Genomic DNA, 24,643 nt, shown 5'->3' with positions numbered 1-24,643 from the left:
TCATTGTTACTTTTTTGCATATCTTTCATTCATTTGTTCTATATATCTGCATCACAGTCTATATCTCTCGTTTCCCTTTCCCCTAACTAGTCTGAAGAAGGGTCTCAGCCCAAAATGTCACCCATTCCTTCTATCCAGAGATGCTACCAGTCCTGCTGGGTTACTCCAGCATTTTGTGTTTATCTTGATTCCAATCAAGCTGTACACAGTGCACAGATACAGGATAAAGGGAATCTATTGAAATAAAGATTGAAAAGAATGGAGCGATTGTAATGAATGACTGCAGCTCCACCTCTGGGAGAGCACGCAACAAGTCGCATGGCTTTGGCGTCACCTTCAAATTCACTTCTAACTATTGAATGCAAACAACATGCCTTCTACTAGTGCTCGCAACCTCAAAACCTGTCCATTATGTATGAGAGATGTTAAAAATGAAAAGGAACACATTGCACTTGCATCAACAGGTGCAGTCTACGTCATTGAAGACAAAGCAACCCATTTGATTGGCCTTTCCACCATGGACTCGCTTGTTCACCAATGGTCATTGCTCCTTTGGCAGTCAGCCACAAAATGCATTGCATAACTTGCTAAAGCTTCAGTAACTGAACCTCTTCCAATAGCTTCAGGGTAGCAGGCATGTGGCAATAAGAACACAAAATACTGGAAAATCTCAGCAGATCAGGAAGAACCTTTCCGATGAAGGGTTGCAATCCTGAAATGTTTGACTCTTTCTCTTTCCACAGATGCTGTCTGACCAGACTTTTTCACTATTTTTTGTTTTATTTCAGATTTCCAGCATCTGCAGTTGTTAAAAAAACAATTCAGGCATATTACAAGAAAGCCAATTGGGTCACATTCATGTTAGTTAAAAATAAGAGCTCACAACATTAACCCACATTCCTCAACTCGGTCAGTGGCGAGGTAGGTCTAGCTCTTAGAATTTGCATTCAAGCATTGTCCAAAAGTGTTGAGGGTTTCTGCCAAAATCAACCTTTCAAGTAGTGTGGTTCAGAACCCAACCACCCTCTGAGACACCTTCCTTACTGAACTGTGCTTCTTTGTATGATTGTTGACAGACCCTTTGAACATATGTCATCAATTTCCTGGACTTCTACTTTCACTTCTCTTGGATAAACCATGGTTATAGTGCTCCTTGTCCTTTCCATGCCACATTCTTTGTGATTTCTGCCAGCTTAAATGCAATTCCACTACCGGATACTCACGCCCCTTCCCATTTTGCCATTTCAAAAATACTTTGTTTCGTGACTTCCTGGTCCTATCCTTTGTCCTTAACCATTGCTCTTTACTGCAACAAGGTAGGTTAGGTCGGGGAAAAATCCTCAGCTTATGTAAGGTGTGTTCAAGAATCTTATAACAGTACAGAAAAAACTCTTCCTGAATCTGGTGGTACGTTTTCAAGCTTTTGTACCTTCTGTCCGATGGAAGAGGGAGAAGAGAGAATAATCAGGGTGTGAGAGGTTCTTATGTTGGCTGCTTTCCCAAGGCAGCATGTAATGTTGTTTACTTGGAGTGGAGAGAGGCTGGTTTGTGTGATGTACTGAACTATGTCCACAACTCTACAATTTCTTGAGGTCTTGGGCAGAGTAGTTGCCAAACCGAACTGTGATGCATCACAGTAGCATGCTTTCGATGGTGCATTTGTAGAAATTGGTAATAAATTGAAACTTGTTGAATTTCCTTAGTTAACCTTTCATATTTCTTTAATGCATATCCTAGTTTTCCTAATTTCGCTCGATTTCATTCATACACTTTTCATATTCCTTTATGGGTTTTTTTTTTGCTGTATTAAGCTCTGCATTTTACACATCTTTTCCCTTTTTGCCTATCTCGCCCTCCATCATGTAATCAGGGATGTTCTGAACAGCATTTAAAATATATTTGGACAGGTACATGGTTAGGAAAGGTTTAGAGGGATATTAGCTATATACAGGCAAATGGGACTATCTTAGATGGGATATCTTGGCATAGATGAGTTGGGCCAAAGGCCCTGTTTCCATGCTATATGACTCTTAATCGAGAGTTGGAAATCCAACCTTTTCTGTGGAAACCTTTTTATCCAAAAACCCTTGAATGCCCCCCAATTGCTCTGAGATGGGTTTACCATCAAGTAGTTGTTTACAGTCCATTTTGCTCAATCAAAATGAGCAATTTTGATTGCTTATTAGATTGTAATAAAAAAAAGGCAGGGCCTTGATTTAGAACTTGCAAATCACACACCGTTTCAACATCGTTACTGACCAAAATTCTGCAACTGTAACCCAAAACTCGTGGACATGCCTTCTTTGCCCCTGGCCCAGTTAAAGAAGATACTACACTACCAACTTAAATCGTTTAGAAATGGATGCTTAGTACAGACCTTGGCGCTCATCTCATCATAAATGTGGTGGTTGATTGTACTGAGTAGATGAGATACTTGGAGTGTTTCCAGTGATACAAGATTTTTTTTGAAAGTGGGGTCACTGGTAGTTAAGGTGGCAAGCAGACTTTCGGCACATTGGCCTTCTTCAGTCAGAATATTGAGTATGGAAGTTGGGAGGTCATGTTGCAGTTATACAAGATGTTGAGGCCGCATTTAGAGTATTGTGTTCTGTTTTGGGCACCATGTTATAGCAAAGATGTTGTCAAACTGCAAAGGGTGCAGCGATTTACAAGGATGTTGCCAGGACTTGAGGCCCTGAGCTACAGGGAGAGGTTGAGCAGGGTGAGACTTTATTACTTGGAGCGTAGGAGGATGAGGGGTGGTCTTATCATGTATAATATCTTGAGAGGAATAGATAAGGTAATGCACTGGGTCTTTTACCCACAGTAGTGGAATCAAGAACAAGAGGACACGGGTTTAAAATAAAGGGAGAAAGATTTAATAGGAATCTGCGGGGCATCTTTATTTACACAAAGGGTGATAGGTATATGGAATGTGCTGCCGGAGGAGGTAGTTGAGGTAGGTACAATGACAACATTTTAAAAACATTTGAACAGGTACATGGTTAGGATAAGTTTAGAGGGACATAGGCCAATCACTGGCAGGTGGGACTAGTGTAGATGGGACATGTTGGTCGACGTGGGCAAATTGGGCCGAAGGGTCTTTTTCCACGCTGCATGATTCTAAGATAACCAGCTTGGATTCCCATTCTTGATCATCATTTGATGGGAAAATGTTTATGTGCAGGTATTGAAGGAAGGTTGACCTGGGCTCTAAATGTTGCCCAGCATGTGCTGCTATTGTTAATCTAATCGTGCACAGGTGCCAATGGTGGAAGACTAACATAATCACAGAGCAACCAAAGTTGCTATTGAGGGAAATACTTTAATGTATTCCAACATACTGTAAGATCTCCTTTGTTATGCATTGTAGAATGGAAGCTGCAGCTTGATTTTTTTTTTTCCTGTCTTGGCCCTTAGACCCGATCCTTATATAACTCCCTACTATGAGCATGAAGCTGAGCGATACTGGCGTGGTGGACAGTATGAGAACTTCCGGGTGCAATGGACTGAGGCAGACTATCACTATAGGGTAAGCGATTTGAGAAATGACAGCATTGAATGTATTAGAGCTTGAATGTATTACTGCTCTTTTGCTCTTGCGTTCACAATCACAACCAAAATTTCAAAATAACTGACAGTGAAATCTTGCTGATGTGAACAGACGAGATGAGGGCAGAACAAAGTGCTGGAGTTAGTGGGGGGGCGGGAGAGATAGCTGGAAAAGAGGAAGGGGCGGGGGGGAAACCTAGCAAGTGATAGGTGGCTACAGGTGAGGTGGCCGGGGTTTGCTTGGCAGATGGGTGTTCGAAACTTAGAGATGAAAAGGAGACAAAAGGGTTCCAGCTTTTTTAAATTATCCACAGCAAAAAGATAACATTACACTTCTGAATGAGATTATCTGAATTAATGGTTGTAATGTAGACTGCAAGCTCATGGAAAATAGAGCCACAAGTCTTTATCTCACTCTAACCTCCCTGGAGGTGTGACGCAAAGCATTTGAGAAAACTTTCTCATAACTGCAACTGTAATCGTCAGAGTGGAAGTGAAATTCAAGCCCTTTTATTGCCTTAACTAAACTTGGCTTCAGCTCCACTTTCCTGATTTGATTCCACTACATGCCAAAAATCTCATTCTCAACAGTTAGTACTGCTGCCTTTCACCACCGCCGTGGCTTGGACATGATAATGAGCTCTGGGGCTGTTTGTGACGAGTGTAAACATTCTCCATCACAACATGGAATTCATGGGTGCTCCAGTTAACTCTAACAGCCGAAAGACCCACTGACAGGTTAATTGAGTTCGTTCAAGGTACAGGTTAATGATATAATCATAGGGGAGTTAATGAGCATAGATGGATTCTCCAATTATTATGCCATGGAGTCATGCAGCATGAAATCAGGCCCTTTGGCCCAACTTGCCCATGACAACCAAGATGTCCCATCTGCACTAGTCCCACCTGCCTGCTTTTGGCTCACAACATTGTTGTAGTACCTGCCTCAACTACCTCCTCTGGCAGCTTGTTCCATATACCCATCATCCTCTGTGTGATAAAGCTACCCCTCGGTTTTCTATTTAATCTCTCCATAAACCTATATCCTCTGGTTCTTGATTCCCCTACTCTGGGTAAAAGACTGTATTCACCATATCTATTTCCCTTCAAGATCTTATACAACCTTTAGCCTCCTACACTACAAGGAATAAAGTCCTAACCTGCCCAGCCTTCCCTACAGCTCAGACCCTCAAGTTTAGTTTAGTTTAACTAAAGCTTTGCCTTCGTCAACCTTTTTGGTTACTTCATCAAAAAACTCAAATCAGATTCGTAAGCACAATCTCCCATGTACAAAACCATGCTAACTATCCCTAATCAGCCCCTACCACCAATGTTAGGCTCATTGATCTATAGTTTCCAGGCTTTTCCTTGCAGCCCTTCCTAAATAGAACCTCCTCCAGTCTTCCGGAACATCACTCGGGTCTAATGAGGAGTAATGTCTTTGGGAAAAGCAAATGAGAAGTATTAATTTAAGACCTCGCCACCATTTTGGTCTCCACTCTTTCAATGGTCACTCTTAAGATACTTTAAATGTTTTGGGTTTTCCCTTAATTTTCAGTAAATCAGATAGGCATTTTCTCAGGAGTGGACGACTCACCTGCCCTTCCCTATTGTGCAAAATTAATGGTCCTCGTGCTCCAGTGTCACAGATCACCCTGAAATGGAAAATATCACAATTTTTGACAATCAGTCATCTGAGCATGACTGATCTGAAATGAACCAATCTACCATTTCATCAGCTTTGTCTTCTACCCCACCCTCTCAGAAGGCTGTCTCTTTTCTTAGAGGAACGTCCTTTAACCCTTTCCATTAAGTTCAGTTGTGTCCCTGTTGATGAGCACCTGCATTGTACATCATTAGTTGGGCCCAGTGAAAATAATCGGGCTTGGCACAGAGTGAACATTGAATTTGTAGCTGTCTCTCCACCTTCACTGGGTCAGCACTTGCTTTGCCCGTGCAGTTGGAGTATAAGAGTTTTAATGCTGCTTTGAAGGTTGACAGTGAAGAGTTTATTTTCCTTTCTGTGCTAGGAAAGGGAGAGGGAACGGGAGAGAGAAAGGGAACGAGAAAGAGAGCGAGACAGACATCGAGAGCAGCGCGAGAGGGAAAGGGAAAGAGAAAGAGAACGCGGAAACAGGATACGAGAGCGAGAAAGGGACAGAGAGCGTGAACGTGACAAAGAACGGCAACGAAGAAAAGAGGAATGGGAACGAGAACGAGCCAAGCGTGAAGAGAAAGAGAAAGTACAGAAAGACAGAGAACGAGAGAAAGAGAAACCAAAGCAGAGATCCCCACCTCCAGTAAGGTAAGCATCTTCCTTGTAAAATTTCTCAACTGACTCCAGGCAGCCTTCTTTTGTCAATTTGTTTACACTCGTGTTCATCGGTAATACCAGTGGTACACATGTATTCCCCTTCATCCAGCAACATTTCTAATTCATGGTTTACGTATTCGTGATGGTGTTTGCCCTATTTATGCAGTACCTGCAAAACTTCTATACTAGTTCAGAGGGAAAGCTGTCATGATCAACAGCTGCACCTCAGAGATATTTACTATTTAAATCTAAGATACACGAGTAACAAGTATATAAAACCAGACCAAGTAGATCTGTTGGGCCCAAACCTCTTCTGCATTGATGCAGCACCCTCTTCTCCCTCCTCCCCCCCCCCCCCACCCGCCTCTCTCTTCTCCCCCCCACCCCCCTCTCCCTCCTCCCCCACCCCCCTCTCCCTCCACCCCCACCCCCTCTCCCCCCACCCTCTATCCCTCCTCCCCCACCCCCTCTTCCTCCTCCCCCACCCCCCTCTCCCTCCTCCCTACCCCCTCTCCCTCCTCCCCTCACCCCCCTCTCCCTCCTCCCCCCTCTCCCTCCTCCCCCCTCTCCCTCCTCCCCCCCACCCCCTCTCCCTCCTCCCCCCCCACCCCCCTCTCCCTCCTCCCCCCCCACCCCCCTCTCCCTCCTCCCCCCCACCCCCCTCTCCCTCCTCCCCCCCACCCCCCTCTCCCTCCTCCCCCCCACCCCCCTCTCCCTCCTCCCCCCCACCCCCTCTCCCTCCTCCCCCCCCACCCCCTCTCCCTCCTCCCCCCCCACCCCCCTCTCCCTCCTCCCCCCCACCCCCCTCTCCCTCCTCCCCCCCACCCCCCTCTCCCTCCTCCACCCCACCCCCCCTCCCTCCTCCCCCCCACCCCCTCTCCCTCCTCCCCCCCACCCCCTCTCCCTCCTCCCCCCCACCCCCCTCTCCCTCCTCCCCCCCACCCCCCTCTCCCTCCTCCCCCCCCACCCCCCTCTCCCTCCTCCCCCCCCACCCCCCTCTCCCTCCTCCCCCCCACCCCCCCTCCCTCCTCCCCCCACCCCCTCTCCCTCCTCCCCCCCACCCCCCTCTCCCTCCTCCCCCCCACCCCCTCTCCCTCCTCCCCCCCACCCCCTCTCCCTCCTCCCCCCCACCCCCTCTCCCTCCTCCCCCCCACCCCCTCTCCCTCCTCCCCCCCACCCCCCTCTCCCTCCTCCCCCCCACCCCCCTCTCCCTCCTCCCCCCCACCCCCCTCTCCCTCCTCCCCCCACCCCCCTCTCCCTCCTCCCCCCACCCCCCTCTCCCTCCTCCCCCCACCCCCTCTCCCTCCTCCCCCCACCCCCCTCTCCCTCCTCCCCCCACCCCCCTCTCCCTCCTCCCCCCACCCCCCTCTCCCTCCTCCCCCCACCCCCCCCTCCCTCCTCCCCCACCCCCTCTCCCTCCTCCCCCCACCCCCCTCTCCCTCCTCCCCCCTCTCCCTCCTGTGCCCACCTCCTCCCACCCTCCCTCCTCTCCCCCTCCACTTCATCTTCCTCAACCCCCCTTATCCTCCGCCCTCCCTCGGAGATTTAAACTTAAAAAATAATAAAATATATATTTTTTTAAATTAAAAAAACAAACTTTAAAAATATAATACCGATTTCAATGAAACTCCTTACATTAGCACCAAAGGGACAACGGTGAGTAAGGTGGGCCTAAAATTGCCACATTATCGTGTACCGTTTTGGCTGTAGTTCAGGAACAAACAAACTAACGAGAGTTTTAGTATATAGATGGTTCTTCATTTTTACCATAAATGCAGACCTTACTTGGCTTTCTTGAAAGCTCATTGTACAAATAGGTATGATACAGTACGTTGTACCAAACTGTATGAACTGGAACAGTGCAAATGTGTGCAGTTGGACCACTGCAGTGGGCTTTAGAGTCTATACTCTTTCCCCACATGCACACCCACCTCCTGCTGGCAGACAATTGTACTGTGGTTCTAGCTTCAGTGGCCATCCAGTGAAATGGGTTTGGGCTAATTTGCCATTGCACTGACTTGCTGAAAAAGCCAAGTTTGACTAGCTGTGTCAGCCCATGACTGAGATATGTCACTTTAGCATCAGAGTGAGTGAGTGCTTGTCCAGCCTACTAGCACACCACGTGCACATGTTCTCTTATGCACAATGGTTCAAGTCTGCAGTGTATCCTGCTTGCATTAACTGAGCAGTTAAGCCCAGATATGAGTAAGCCCAAATCTCTGGTTTGACTGCTATGGCCAATTATTTTCAACTGTTTTATATATTTTGCATTCAAAGGGTTACGAGGAAGCATCTTGCACATTGAAACTGATTACACAATAGTAATTCCTGAGTTACGAAAGTGTATAATTTTAATGAAATAAAATTATGGTATGCAATGAATGGACGAAGAGGATTATGTACAGGCAGATAAGAGTTGGTCTGGGCATCATGTTCAGCACAGACATTGTGTGCTGAAGGGCCTGTTCATATGCTTTTCTGTTCTATGTTCTATGTTTTCATGGTAAAATATTTTAAGCCTTTGAGGTAGTGAGCATTAAATAAATATTTGCCTCCTCACGAGAGTGCACAATGGAAATTCAGTGGTGGTTGACTCAACATAAAGTCTGCACAGCTTTCTCCTATTTTGTCATTGAAGTAACCAGCCGACTGTAGATCCATTCCTTGTTAGTCATTGTCTTCCCATTGTAACATGCTTGTATTATATAGGCAAGCCACTGTTAATTGATTATAGATTACTTGAAAACTACACCACATCCTGCTTGTTTCTTCTCAGTGGTCTCTGGTTCTGTGCCCTACCGTGTCAAAGCCTCAATGCCTTAGATGTTGTTCCATTCTCCATCCATCCCACTCTGATAATCTACCCACGGAAAATAGATTCTTGCAATAAAAGAGAAGATCAAGGGGAGGATCCATCATTCATGAATGACTATAAAAGCTCAAAACATATAATTACACAAAGACAGTTGGCAGATGACAAGGTTGGATAATTATATTTTTAAAAAGAATAACTGAAAGAATAATAAATTAGGAAAAATTAGAATGAGATATACAAGCAGGATGGGAGTAAGCAGGCAAGGGTACAGAAAAGATTAACAAGGATGTTGCCAGGACTGATGAGTTTGAGTTGTAAAGAGAGACTGGATAGGGTGGGACTTTTTTCTGGAGTGATGGAGGCTGAGAGGTGGCCTTACGGATCTGTACAAAAGTCATGAGGCGCATCGATAAGGTTGAGGGGCATGTTCTTTCTTCCCAGGGTAGGGTACTTTAAACTAGAGATCATAGACTTAAGGTGATGGGAAAGATTAAAAGGGGGCAAATTTTTCAAACAGGGTGGTGGGTATAAAGATTGAGCTGTCATAGGAAGTGGTAGAGGTGGGTACAATTACGGCATTTTAAAGACACATGGACAGGTACATGAGTTTAGAGAGAGAGAGAATTTAGAGATACCATGTGGAAACGGGCCCTTTGGCTCACCACGACCAAACCCGTACACTAGTTCTATGTTATCCCACTTTTGCATCCTCTACGCTGGGGGCAATTTTACAGAAGCCTACAAACCTACTTGTTTTTGGATGTGGGAGGACAGGAGAAATCCACACAGTCACAGGGAGAACATATAAACTCCAAATAAATATCATCCGTCAGAATTGAATCCAGGTCTCTGGCGCTGTGAAGTAGCAGCTGTGCCACCTTGCAACATGGATCAGATATGGCCCAGGCATGAGTGGGACTAGTGCAGGTAGGCACCTTGGTCGGTGTGGATGACTTGGGCCAAAGGGTCTATTTCCATGCTGTATGATTCTGAGATAAACTTGGCTAGAAATATAAAAGGACATAGGAGGTTCTATTGATATTTGAAGTAAGAAAAGAGTTAGCAATGGGTGCATTGGTTCAGTGTTGGTTTATTAATGTCATACGTACTGAGATACTGTGTAAAGCTTTGTCTGTGCTATCCAGTCAAATCATATTGCACATGAGTGCAATCAAGCCACTCACAACTATAATGGGTAGTGTAAACAGAAAAATACTAGAATGCAGAATATAATACAGTGCAGAATATAGTAATGTAGAAAGTGAATCTGGAGAATTAATTCAACTACGATCGTCTTGTTTTCCATAAAGTAATTTGCTTCTTTCTTCACTATAGAGGATATAAGAAATAGATGGAAATCTGTGGCACAGCTGTCATAACTGCCACTTCATATCACCACTGCCCCCTGTTCAATCCCAACTTCCAATGTGTGGAGTATACACATTCTCCCTGTGACCATAGAGGTTTCCCCGGCGGGTTCTGATTTCTTACTTCACAAAAACATATAGGTTGATAAGTTACTTGGTCACTGTACATTGTCTCGAGTGGTTTGAAATCAGTCTGAAGAAGGGTCTCGACCCGAAATGTCGCCCATTCCTTCTCTCCTGAGATGCTGCCTAACCAGCTGAGTTATTCCAGCATTTTGCGAATAAACACCTTTAATTTGTACCAGCATCTGCAGTTATTTTCTTACTCAATAAGTGGTAGAATCTATGAGGAGTTAAAGAGAATATGAGGAGTATAAAAACTGGAATTAATACAGGATTTGTGTAAATCAGTGGTTAATGTGGACTTGATGGGCCAAACGGGCTGTTTCCCTCGAACTCTGTCTATTAGGAAGAGACAGACAAACTCAGAAAATGTCACTCTGTGATACTGAGCAAATAGCTGGATCTGGCTACAGACAAGTCCAGGGATCTCATGGGCCGAAATCTTCAAAGTGGCAGCTACCTGTTTTAATATCCCAACATTTCCTAGATTCAGGGAAAGTTCTATTAAATTGGAAAAGAACAATAGAAACACTTTTGTTCAAGAAGGGGAATGTAAATGGGAAAGTACAGGCCAGTTAGCTTTATCTATCACAGCGAAAAGTTAGAAGCTAATATTAGAGATATTATACCAAAATACTTCAAAAAATTTGAGGAAAGGGAAATTGACTAATGGTCATTTATGAAAACATGCTGAGGATCAAGGGGATGCATATAGATTTACAGAAGGCACGATAAGGTGCTACATGAAAGGGTAGTGGGGAAAGTAACATTTATAATGTATAATGCAACATTTTTGAATAGATGGAAAAATTGGCCAGCAAACAAGAAACTGAGAATAGGCAAGAATTATTTTATTTCTGATGGGCAAGTTGTGGTAAGTAGTGTGTCGTAGGGATCAGTATTGGTGATTTGGATGAAGGTGCCGAAGGTTTGGTAAATTTACAAATGAGACAATGATATGTCAGAAAGTAATTGTGAAGCAGATAAAAGGGTACAGAGGGATAAAAGGATGGGCAAGTATTGGCTAATGGGTCAGAAAGAGGGAAAATGTGATCGTCTATTTTATCTCAGGACGAATGAAAAAGTGTCTTCTCCAAATGGTGAGGGAGTTCGGATTAAGTGGGATCTGGGTACACTCGGGCATGATTTACAAAACACTAGTTTTACAGTTTCAACATGTAATTAAGAAAGTTAACAGAATGTTATCATTTAATGCATGTAAAAATACAAAGGATATATCAAAGTGGAGAGAGCACACATGTGGATAAGTTGTTGATATAAAATCTGTCCAACAGATGGCTTACATCATTTTTCACCATGATAGTCAAGGCTGCATCCTCTCTGATATTCCTTTGTCCTGTCTTATCCATCCCTCCCCCACCCTCTGCAGTTTATTTTCTATTTTCCAGTTCTGACAAAGGTCTTTGACCTGAAACATGACCTTTTGATAGCACCACCGTTGACATGGCATTCAGATTGCATTGGTGGACTGACACAAGAGGTACAGTGCCCTCCATAATGTTTGGGACAAAGACCCATCATTTATTTATTTGCCTCAGTACTCCACAATTTGAGATTTGTAATAGAAAAAATCACAGGTGGTGATTGTTGGATTTTAATAAAGGCCATTTTTATACATTTTGGTGTCACCATGTAGAAATTACAGCAGTGTTTATACATAGTCCCCCCATATCAGGGCACCATAATGTTTGGACACTGCAATGTCATGTAAATGAAAGTAGTCATGGTTTGTATTTTGTTGCATATCCTTTGCATGCAATGACTGCTTGAAGTCCACGATTCATAGATATTACCAGGTGCTGGGTGGCTTTGGTGATACTCTGCCAGGCCTGTATTGCAGCCAGCTTTAGCTTATGCTTGTTTTAGGGGCAAGTTACCTTCAGTTTTCCCTTCAGCATATAAAAGGCATGCTCAATTGGGTTCAGATCAGGTGATTGACTTGGCCACTCAAGAATTTACCATTTTTTAGCTTTGTTGCTTTCGCAGTATGTTTGGGATCATTGTTTTCTGTAGAATGAACCGCCGGCCAATGAGTTTTGAGGCATTTGTTTGAACTTGAGCAGATAAGATGTGTCTATACACTTCAGAATTCATTATGCTACTACCATCAGTAATTGCAACATCAATGAAGATAAGTGAACCAGTACCTTCAGCAGCCATACATGCCCAGGCCAAAACACCCCCACCACTGTGTTTCACAAATAAGGTGGTATGCTTTGGATCTTGGGCAGTTCCTGCTCTCCTCCATACTTTGCTCTTGCCAATACTCTGATATAAATTAATCTTCGTCGCGTCTGTCCACAAGACATTTTTCCAGAACCATGGTTGCTCTTTTAAGCACTTCTTGGCAAACTGTAACCTGTCCATCCTATTTTTGCAGCTAATCACTGGTTTGCATCTGGCCATGTAGCCTCTATATTTATGTTCATTAAGTCTTCTGCAGACAGTAGTCATTGACAGATCCACATCTGACTCCTGAAGAGTATTTCTGATCTGTCGGGCAGGTGTTTGGGGATTTTTCTTTATTAAAGAAAGAATTCTTCTGTCACCAACTGTGGAAGTCTTCCTTGGCCTGCCAGTCCCTTTCGATTAGTAAGCTCACCAGTGCTCTCTTTCTTCTTAATGATGTTCCAAACAGTTGATTTTGGTAACCCTAAGGTTTGGCTGATGTCTCTAACAGTTTTATTCTTGTTTCTCAGTCTCATAATGGCTTCTTTGACTTTCATTGGCACAACTTTGGTCCTCATGTTGACAAACAGCAATAAAAGTTTCCAAAGGTGATGGAAAGGCTGGAGGAAAGACTAGGTGCTGAGAGCTCTCTTATACCAGGATTAAGGAGGCAATTAAACACACCTGAGCAATTACAAACACCTTGAAGCCATGTGTCCCAAACATTATGGTGCCCTGAAATGGGGGGGACTATGTATAAACACAATAAAATTCTACATTGTGAAACCAAAATGTATAAAAATACCGTTTAATAAAATCTGACATTGCACTTTAATCACATGTTATTTTTTTTCTATTACAAATCTCAAATTGTGGAGTACAGAGGCAAATAAATAAATGATGGGTCTTTGACCCTAACATTATGGAGGGCACTGTATAGGAAAGAACTGCAGATGTTGGTTTAAATCGAAGGTAGACACAAAATGCTGGAGTAACTGAGCGGGACAGGCAGCATCTCGGGAGAGAAAGAATGGGTGACGTTTCGAGTCGTGCCCCTTCTTCAGACGTCCAAAGAAGGATCTCTACCCGAAACGTCACCCATTCCTTCTCTTCAGAGATGCTGCCTGTCCCGCTGAGTTAACCCAGCATTTTGTTCTGCTTGTGGCAAATGCATTATGACCCTGATAACATTAGTAAATATGAACACAACACCGTCCTTGGAAAGGCAAAGTCCCAGGCGCACCCTCTGTTGTTTAGTTTGGCATACTCAAATCATGATAATGAGAATATAAACGGAAGATTGAAACAGTACATTCATGCGGCATTCTGATGCATCAGCAATGATCACCACCACAATCTCAAACCTCATTGCTCAGCATATCCCATACTCTGCCATTGCCATGTGTCAACGTTTGCTTAATGATGAGTGCAGAATGGCAGACCGAGAACAACATACCTAAATACTATGCAGTGCCAGCTGGTGAAGCTGCAACATGGACCAAGCTGCATATTGCACAGCAGCAAAACAATATCCAATGCACAAGGCTTAAGCATTCGCACAATCTAAGTATTAGATCAATGTTTCCTCCCAATATTCCTGCAACCAATTTGATTCACTCCACTTCATGTCAAGAATGACTGAGAGCACTGTATACAGTAAACTCAAAGGACCGATCAGCAAGAGCTGCAGTACTGAAGGCCTGTGCCCTGGAACGTGATTGCCTCAAGCCAAGCAGTGCAGTTCCAGTGCAGTTACAACAGAATCATCTGCCCAATAGTGTGGAAGTTATAAGCTTTGCAAAAGGCATAGGAAATTCAATCTGGCTGAGTATTAACCAGTCACTTCACATTTAATCATCTGTGGCAGCTTGAGATGGGTTTTGCTGGGGCACTAAGTATAGACTTGATCCAAATATGGAGGTGTGTCTGGCATTGTCATCAAGTGAGATGTTGAAGAGTCCCAGTAAAACTGAAGTTAGCAAGCATTATGGAATAAAGTTCCAGAGGTTTGTGTCAAGGCAGTGATGACATATGGAACTGAGTAGGCTTCGTGAAACACAAATGGGTGTCATTGAACAGGTTGTGGATAAATGGTGCTTAATGATGCTGTCATCAACTCCTCATGCAGCTGTAATTATCACCAATGATTTGTCCTGGTCCAACCACCGTAACGCTACAGCCAAGAAAGTGCAACAAATCCTCTACTTTCCTGAGAAGGCTAATGAGGTTTGCCATGTCTCTAGTGCTTCTTGCCAATTTCTACAGATGCATTGTACAAAGCATCCTATTAGGGTGCTTCACAGCCTGGAGAGCATGCAAAACTTTCTTGATACACTTGTCAAGAATACCAAAGCATACTGTGTATAAAAGGCAGATTGCAGCTGTATGAAACTTTGGTTAGACCCCATTTACAGTATTGTGTTCTGGTTATCACACTACTCGAAGGATACGTAGACTTTGAAGAGAGTGCAGAAGAGGTTTAATGGGTGTCACCTGGATTAGAAGGTATTAGATATAAGGAGAGGTTGGACAAACTTGGATTGCTTCCTGATGGAAGTATATAAAACGATACCTGTCGATAGTCTTCTAATGGTGGAATTGTCAAATACTAGGGGGGTAAGTATAAGGGAAGAAAGAGGAAAGATTAAAACAGATGTGTTAAAGCAAGTTTTAAATAAAATGGTAAGTGCCTGGGTGTGTTGCCAGAATGCTCAGCAGAAGCAGATACTATAGTAAACTTTTAAAAACTGTTAAGCAGACACACGAACAAGCAGTGGATGGAGGGACACAGACCCTGTTGAGGCAGATGTGATTAATTTAGGGTTGACATTGTGGTTGACAGACATGATGGGCTGAAAATAGACACCAAAATGCGGGAGTAACCCAACGGGTCAGGCAGCATCTCTGGAGAAAAGGAATAGGTGATGTTTTGGGTTGGAACCCTTCTTCATTCGGATGGGCTGAAGGGCCTGTTCCTATGTTGTAATGTTCTATGTTCTGCATTCTATATCAGTATCATTCAGTTACCTGCCATTGAGCTAGAAAGAGTGCAGAGAAGATTTACGAAGATGTTGTCAAGACTCGAGGGCCTGAGCTGTGTGATGAGGTTAGGCAGGATAGGATTTAATTCCTTGGAGTGCAGGAGGATGAGCGATGATGTTAAAGAGGTGTGTAAATTCATGAGGAGAATAGATTGGGTGAATGCACACAGCTTTTTTCTATGGAAGGGGAGTCGAGAACTAGAGACCACAGGTATATGGTGAGAGGGGAAAGATTTAATAGGAACACTGAGGGGCAATGTTTTCCCAGGAAAGATAGTGGGTGTGTGCAACAGGCTGCCAGGGGAAGTAGTTAGGCAGGTACAATAACATAATGAATAATCATTTGGACAGGTACATGGATAGGAAAGGTTAGAGGGAAAGGGCTAAATATGGGCAAAGATAACTTACAGATTTTGCATATTACCCAATGTTTTGCTGATGTAAGTTCTAATTTTGGATTCTGTTGCGGTGGTTTTTTTAAAAAGGAACAGTAGTGATTGGCTTTTGTTTGGAGCTGATAATGTTTCGAACATTAATTACATCAGTAAATGACACCATTAGATCTAAAAATAGTAAGGCTATTTTAAGGAGGTAGCAGAGATTAAAAATTAACTGCCTGTGGGAGATCATTTACTTAGTGGATGTCAGCAATTAAATGAGGGCATTGGAGCATTTACAGAAATTCCCCTGTGAAAACTGATCTCTAGATGGAAGTTGTAATTTGAAACTTAATTCATGTAGACACCATAGAACATATTCTAATAGAATATAGCTGTGTCCATAGAACATAAAACAATACAGCATAGGAATAGGCCCTTCAACCCACAATGCCTGTGCCAAACTTGATGCCAAGACTAACTCTTATCTGCCTGCACATAATCCATGTTCTTCTATTCCCTTCATATCCACTTGCCCATCCAAAAGTGTTTTAAATGCCACTATCATATCTGCCTCCACCACCTCTCCCAGCAGAGCATTCCAGACACTCACTACTGTGTGTAAAAAAAATACTTGCCCCTTTCACCTTAAACCTATGCTCTCCAGTACTTGATTTTTCCATCCAGGGAATAAGATTCCAATTGTCTACCCTATCTATGCAGCTCATAATTTTACATACCTCAGAGAAAACTAACCCATTGTGTCCAGCCTTGTAGCTAATACCCTCTCATCCAGGCATAATTCTAGTAAAGTTTCTCTGCATTCGTTCCAAAACTTCCACATCTTTCCTTTGTTTGGGCGACCGGAATTGCATGCATTACTCCAAATGCGGCCTAACCAAAGTCCTCTAAACCTGCATCATGACTTCCTGATTCTTATACTCCAGCCCTGACCAATGAAGGCAAGCATACCATATGCCTTCTTTACCCCTTAATCTACTTGTGTTACCACTTTCAGGGAGTTATGGACTTGGATTCCAAGATCCCTCAGTTCATCAATGCCGTTAAGGGTCTTGTCATTAATTGTACATGTTCCTCTTGCATTCAACCTCCCAAAGCACAACACCTCATTAACCTGTTCACTGCCACATTTTTTTTCTCATTATTGGCCATGACCTGAGATTACTTTGGGGGGGGGGGGGGGGGGTGGCACTGAACAGGTTAAATTCCATTTGACATTTCTCCTCCCATTTCTGAAGTGAGCTCTATCGCACTGCATGTCTACAAACTTACTAACCAACCCATCTACGTTTACATGCAAGCCATTTTATGTATATAAACAACAAAGGTTCCCATTATAGATCCCTGCAGAACTCCACTGGTCACAGACCTCCAGCCTGAATATTGTCCTTTTTACCAATTTACTATTAATCCCATGGATTTTAATCTTCCAGATCAGCCTACTAAGGGGAACTTTACCAAATATCTTACTAAAATTCATGTAAACATCAGCCATTGCCCTACTCTCAACATCACCGTAGTTGCCTCAAAAACCTCTATCATTAGTTAGGCACAGCCTATTGCGTATATAGCCAAGATAGACCCAAAGTGCTGAAGTAACTCAGTGGGTCAGGCAGCATCTCTGGAGAAAAAGGATGGGTGATGTTTCAGGTTGGGACCCTTCTTCAGACTGAAAGTACAGGGGAGAGAACTGGAGGTAAGAAAAGGCCAGAACAAAGCAGGATTGACAACAGATAACTAAAGAAGGGTGGAGCCCATAAATTGTCCATTGTTGGCTGGGAAAGAAGTGATAATGAAGGGATACAAGAATGCGAACATTGGTACTAGCATGACAACAAAGGGAGGAAAGAGGGAATGCATGGGTTACTTGAAATTAGAGAAATCAACGTTCATGGTTGTAAGCTTCTCAAGCAAAATATGAGGTACTATTCCTCAAATTGTGGCCTCACTCTGACAGTGGAGGCCCAGGACAGAAAGGTCAGTATGGGAATGAGGGGAGTTAAAATGTTTGGCAACTGGGAGATCACGTCAGCCAAGATGGACTGAGCATAAGTGTTCAGCAAAATGATCGCCCAGTCTCAGCCTGGTCTCTATCTAGGAGCCGACAGAGAACAATGAATCCAGTAGATGAGGTTCCCACACTGAGAACAGCAGAGACAGCAAATGTAGCCATGCTGTACAGTATATAGCCATATCGACTCTCCCTAATTAGCCTATTCTCTTCCAATTCGAAATAAATCCTATCCCAACAAATTTTCTCCAAACTATCCTATATCATTCTCCTTGAACTCATTGTCTTTGAAACTTGTTTTCTTTGTGAAACTTAGTGAACTCTCACCAGTGAATCAGCTGCAAAGTCGTCGCTTCACATTTCTTTACTATTGTGTCAGGTGCCTTGCCACCCCTGAGCTGACCCATGGGATGGCAAATAGAAATATCAGGATCTCAAGTGTATGCAAATGGCACAGTTGAGTTCCCCTACCCCTACCCCACCACCACTTCCCTTGCCAATCTGGGTTGTGTTCCATCAGGACCTGGTAACACCTATAAACTCTGAAGAAAGGTCTCGACCCGAAACATCACCCATTCCTTCTCTCCAGAGATGCTGCCTGTCCCGCTGAGTTACTCCAGCCTTTTGTGTCTATCTACCCTTAAACATTGGCTGCTTTTTTTCTCTGGTCACCGGCTTTTGTCTCGTACATTAAATCTCCTCCCCTTTGCTGGAATTTTCGAAAGCGTCCTGTTCCTTGACAATTTGAAAATCTTAATATTCTAGGCATGATCTCGATCTCAGTACGTATCACGTTCTTGTTCGCTAATTGGCCCTGCTCCTTCTATCTACATTCCTTTATTTTTAATGAATACCAGAGGGCGTGCACCCGTTGGGTGCAAATCTCTGCGGGCGGTCCTGCGGACGCGGCAACCCTGTTGGGTGGAAACCTCTGCTGCAGTGCCGGCAACTGTCCCGAAAACCGTCCCGAACTGACCCGCTGGGTCCAGATCTCTGCTGTGGGTGGTCCTGCGGGCACGGTAAATCCCGTTGGGTGGAAACCTCTCCTGCAGGCCCGGCCACCCTCCCCCAACTGACCATCCTGTGGGCCCGGCAACCCGTGGACCCATTGCCGGGCGCGGAGTGTCCCCTGGTTCGTAGGCAGGCAAGTGGGGACAGGGAAAAGCCACTTACCTGGGCCCCTTGTGTCCAGCGCTGATCAGCGGTGGGACCTGGTGATGGGTGGGGAGTGTCCCCCGGGGCCGCACCGGGCCTTCCGATCCGTGGGCCCATTGGTGGGCGGGAAGCGTCCCCCGGGGCTGTGGGTGGGCGAGGGGGGACAAGGAGAAGCCACTGACTTTGGCCCTGTTTCTTCTGCGGGCCGGGAACCCTCCCGCAACTGATAATCTTGCGGGCCCGGCAACCTGTGGAGCCGTTGCTGGGCGGGGAGTGTCCCCCGTGTCCATGGGCGTGCGAGGGGAGACAGGGAAAAGCCACTTACCTGTTCCCCGTGCGTACAGCGCTGATCGGCGGTGAGCGGCGGGGAATGGTGGTGACGGCCATCTTGTTGGATCCTCTGGGGCCGCGCTGCTCCACGGGAGGAAGGTCAGGTGCGGGGCATGCCGGGACGGGCGCTGGTCCTCCTGGAGGGGGGGGTGCATTTTTTAAAGTTACCCCCCCCCCCCCCCCATTGGCCGCGACTCCCGTCACTCTTGCGGGTCCCACCCCCAGCGGTCATCGTTCCCCCCCCCCCCCTCATTAGTCGTCACTCGGGCGGGTCCCATTGTGACGTCATATGTTGAACATGGCAAGCATCGGTTTAATAAGGTGATTTTTAAACTTTAAAATGTCAATAACTTGAAAAATATGACCAATTTGAATGAAACTTTTTTGAACACTCCCCAGGACAATGGTGAGTAAGGTGGGCCTAAAATTGTCCAGGTCATGTGCCGGTTTTTTTGTAGATGAGAAGGGCATAAAGAAACAACGGGACAGAGAAATAACTACGGCACAAACATACGGAACAAACAAGATGAGAGTTTTAGTAATATAAATATAGATTTATGTGGCTGCAGAAGTACAGTCCTCCAATGGCATTTCAACTGCTCAGGTTCTGACTTGGCATGCTGCTTCTCCGGGAGCTATTTCCCTAATTAATCATTGGGAATTCCAGTGTGAATAATAAACTGGCAGTACAAGGTCTATTAAATACTAAGAAAGTGACCTTTGCATTGGTAGAATATTTATCCAGTAATTTTGAATCATTCTTTACCCATGTTGAGTTGAACAAGTTGGCCTCTTTTCCAGCCCCAGATTTCATGAAAGGGGTGAATGGATGATCTCTGTGGGGCTCCCTTCATAGTTCTGTTCCAGAGCATTTACCAGTTGGATTCTTAAATGTTCATGCAGTTACTGGTAGCTGAGAGTGGGTACAATGTGATAAGACCAGAAGAGGAACCGAGGGGCTATTTGCCCCTTGATGTGATCCTGGCTGATCTGACATTCCCCATTTTCCTGCACTTCGCCCTTGATCCCATTACTGATTAGAAATTAATTAACCATACAATATCACTGGCTGACAATATTAATGGAAATCAAAGCATTTTACGTATATTTAGGGCAAGACAATGATTGGTGAAAGAGGAGGGCCCATTAGAGACCAAACAGGCAATCTGTGTGCAGAGCCAGAACACTTGAGGAAGATCTTAATACTTCAGTTCAGGAAGGGGTGTGGTGAAATTCTAGAATATATCATTATTATTATTAGAAGGAATTTTCCATGGCATCTGTGCAAGTGCAGTTCTGCTACTCTGATTCACAAGGGCTATGTCATTCTTTACAGAGAACTTCACACAATGGATAATAATGTGTATTGTAAAGGGCCCAGGAGATTCAAGTTTTAAAAGATTGTTAGGGGCTGATATTAGATAATTTCTCTCTGCTGGATCATAAACACATTGTGAATGAGTTTGCCCTACAGATATCTTTAGAAATATGACATTGATGGGCCGAGAATCGTCTTTCAAGTGCAACACCCTACAGATGTAGGAATATGTGTTTGTGTCCCTTTCTATGTAACATTGAAATTGTTAAACATTCTAAGTATTTCCTGTGTTCTTCCAAATTTAGACTTAATTGCACTTAATTTTGAACATCTGTTACCTTTCAATCTTCTCATTCCGTTGGCATACGTTGATCTTTGTTCTTCCCTACAACCCTTTTCATCTCTGAATTGTCAAATTGACCTCCTCTATCCACCATTATAAGCAAACATTTTCCCATAAAGAACGCCATGTTTGCACGCTGACAGTCAAACTTCATCATTCCGTCCTGAACTCCCCAATCATCCCATTACCTTTCACCAGCATTCAACATGTTTTGAGTCATGCAACAAGGAAGCAGGCACTTTTGCAGCCCAATTGCCCAAGATGTACCAACTTCACGTCCCACAGTCCGCATTTTGCCCACATCCTTCTAAACCTTTCGCACCCAACTATATCCTCCGGTTCTTGATTCCCTACTCTGGTTAAAAGATTCCCTATTCTGGGTGCATTACCCGATCTATTCCCTTTATGATCTTGCACCCCTTATTCTCCTGTGCCCTAAGGAATAACATCCTAGCCTGCCCTACCCCTCCCTTTAGCTCGGGCCCACAAGTCCTGGCAACATCCGATAAATCTTCTCTGTACTCTTTCCAGCATAACAACATCTTTCCTCTAGAAGGGGGACCAACAATGAACACAATTGTCCAAATGTGGCCTCATCAAAATCTTGTACAGCAGGAACATAACATCCCAACTTCTATACAATGACTGATAGCCAATATGTCGAAAGCCTTCTTGATCATCCTATCTACTTGTGATGGCAATTTCAAGGAACTATGTGCCTGCACTCCAAGTTCCCTCTGCTATACAACACTCCCCAGAGCTCTGCTATTCACTGTGAAAGTCCTGCCTTGTTTTGCCTTCTCAAAATGGAACACCTCTCACTTATCTGCATTTAACCCCATTAACCATTCCTCAGCCCACTTGCCCAACTGATCAAGATCCTATTGTAATCTTTGATAACTATCTTCGCTATCTATGGGACCACCCACATTAGTGACATGTGCAAACTTGCTCATCATGCCTTGCACTTTCTCATCCAAATCATTGATATAAACAACAAACAGCAATGAGTCTAGCACCGACCCCAGAGGCACACAACCAAGTTACAGTCTTCCAGTCCAAAAAACATGCTTTCACCTTCACTCTGTTTCCTTCCATGAAACTAATTCTCTACCAGTCAGCTATCTCCTTGAATCTCGTGCAATCTAACTTTCCAGAGGAGCCCGCCATGCGGAACCTTATCAAATAACTTGCTGAAGTCCATACAGACTTCGTCTACAGCTTTGCCATCTGTAAGCATCGAAAGGTTCTCATAATGTCAAATATGCCTACTTTTCTTTGCAACAGATTTAGTAATACTGTAACAATATCCATGTGCAAGTTTAAACCTGAAGTATATTTGATTAGGCCACAACACACCATGCTCTGTCTGACCACAGGTCTTTCCAATGCTGAATGTTTGCTTCCTGGTGACCACTGATGCACTGTGAAAACAGTTGCGTAGTAAGTCGGTGAGAACAGTGTTTATACTACTAAGACAATAAAGAGAGAATACTTTTGAAGCACCAGTTGTTCTTGCATTAGCTGGGTACTATTGCCTGTAAGGAGACCTCATCCTCCCCAAGCATATATTTAAGCTTTCATGCTTCTCATCCTTGAGCTTACCAGAATGATTTCATGATATTCTGTATTCTGGTATTTTTCTCTTTACGCTACCTGTTGTACTGGTGTATAGCTTGGTTGTACTCGTGTATAGTATGATTTGACTCGAGCATAAGTAAACAAAGCTTTTCACTGTATATTGTTATATATGACAAAAATATACTAAATACCAAAACCAATATAACTGTGTTTCACAAAGAGTGGTGAAAGCAGAGGCATAATATTTTTAAACCAGACTAGATTCTTAACGGGCGAGACAGTGAAAGGTTACGACAGGTAGCTAGGAATATGGAGTTGAAGTCACAATCAAATCATGCATGATTTTATTGAATGATGGAGCAGATGCTACGTGGTCTAATCCAGTTCTTAATGTTTGTCAGTGTACTGCACTCAAGTGCTGCAGTTGAAGTGCTCGGCCACCGGGAGATCAGTTTGGTTAATGCGGACTGAGCTCAGGTGTTCAGCGAAGCGATCGCCGAGCCTGCGCTTGGTTTCGCTGATGTAAATAAGTTGGCATCTAGAGCAGCGGATGCAATAGATGAGGTTGGAGGAGGTGCAGGTGAACCTTTGTCTCACCTGGAAAGACTGTTTGGGTCCTTGGATGGAGTTGAGGGGGGAGGTTTCCCGGTGGCCGAGCACTTCAACTCCCCCTCCCATTCCCAGTCTGACCTTTCTGTCATGGGCTTCCTCCAGTGCCATAGTGAGGCCCACCGGAAATTGGAGGAACAGCACCTCATATTTCGCCTGGGCAGCTTGCAGCCCAGTGGTATGAACATCGACTTCTCCAACTTTAGATAGTTCCTCTGTCCCTCCCTTCCCCTCCTCCTTCCCAGATCTCCCTCTATCTTCCTGTCTCCACCTATATCCTTCCTTTGTCCCGCCCCCCTGACATCAGTCTGAAGAAGGGTCTCGACCCGAAACGTCATCCATTCCTTCTCTCCCGAGATGCTGCCTGACCTGCTGAGTTACTCCAGCATTTTGTGAATAAATCGATTTGTACCAGCATCTGCAGTTATTTTCTTATATTAACAAGTTCCTTTGCTTTGGGAAAGTTGATTGAAATGTAAGTGAGGTTTACTAAAATGTTAAGATTCTGTGGCTTCTCTCATATACTGCTGCACTTCACAAAGTTCCGGTTTGACTGCATAGTCAAATGATCAACTTGGGAATAGTCTTAAGGTGAGAGGAATTTTGCATCAGTTAATTATAGCATTCAGTTAAGTATTTTTTATTGAGTTACAATCTAATTGCGGCAAGATTAAAGTCTAATAATTATTTCCTTCTACCATTCAAAAACAAATTGCATCACTTTATGCTATCTAGGTACATAGAATGTTTCCGGTGCAGATTAAGGAATGCGTCTTTTACGTCATAAATGGAATATTGATGATTAGCTCAGTCGCATGTTAGCTTTCTCCTTCATTTTTAGATTCTGTTTGCCAGTCACAAATTCTTCTCATCTTAAAACTTTGGAATTACCCTTGACTACTTATCTTCTTTTTTTGCAAACATGCTCAGAACCAAGTTCTGAACCAAATCTACACCTCTCCTCGCCTCAGAATCTGAATATCTTAAGACTAAGAGCTACAAGATAAACATAAAATGATTAAAAACAATCAGCAGTTTGCTCTCCATGAATACTACATGATCTGCCGAGCATTTCCAGTGTTAACAATTTTGTTTGCGATTTTCATCATTTGCACTGTTTTCCTTTTGACTTTGCCTTTTTTTATACCCCCAAAAATGAGTGATGAATGAAAGTGTGCCATCTACCCAATGTATGAGATTCCCAAGGATATGCCTTATTTTTGTTATTAAAAAATGGGTGAGATTACTGAAACATCCAAAAAAAAAACTGGGTTTAAGAAATCTGCATAGTTTGTTTTTTTGGGGCAGAATTGAAGCATTGTTCTGGAATCTTTCCACTTTCACTCACTGCAGCAAGAGACTGAGTCAGTTTAGCATTTTAACTTCCACAGCTGTTTTAGGAACTCTAGCCTTTTATTTCTCCAAGCATTTAGGATTTTAAGATAACACTAGACCAAGTGGACCGTTGGGCCCAAACCTCTCCTGCATTGGCAGAG

The 24,643-nt window shown here is 43.9% G+C and overlaps 1 protein-coding gene across 8 annotated transcripts in view; it reads left to right on the top strand.

The window, feature by feature from the left end:
- zc3h18 (zinc finger CCCH-type containing 18) overlaps positions 1 to 24,643 on the top strand; it is a 120,995-nt gene that overhangs the window by 28,604 nt on the left and 67,748 nt on the right. For all 8 annotated transcript variants that reach the window (XM_078400685.1, XM_078400691.1, XM_078400687.1 and 5 more), the window contains 2 exons: positions 3,421 to 3,532; positions 5,583 to 5,857. In XM_078400685.1, coding sequence (XP_078256811.1) covers positions 3,421 to 3,532; positions 5,583 to 5,857 — 387 coding nt within the window. The remainder of the gene's footprint in view (positions 1 to 3,420; positions 3,533 to 5,582; positions 5,858 to 24,643) is intronic.

Source organism: Rhinoraja longicauda, chromosome 6 (assembly GCF_053455715.1).
Source record: "Rhinoraja longicauda isolate Sanriku21f chromosome 6, sRhiLon1.1, whole genome shotgun sequence".
In the NCBI taxonomy this organism is placed as follows: Eukaryota; Metazoa; Chordata; class Chondrichthyes; order Rajiformes; family Arhynchobatidae; genus Rhinoraja; species Rhinoraja longicauda.
The sequence above is the reverse complement of the archived record's forward strand: the minus strand, read 5'-3'. Positions and strand labels throughout refer to the sequence as shown.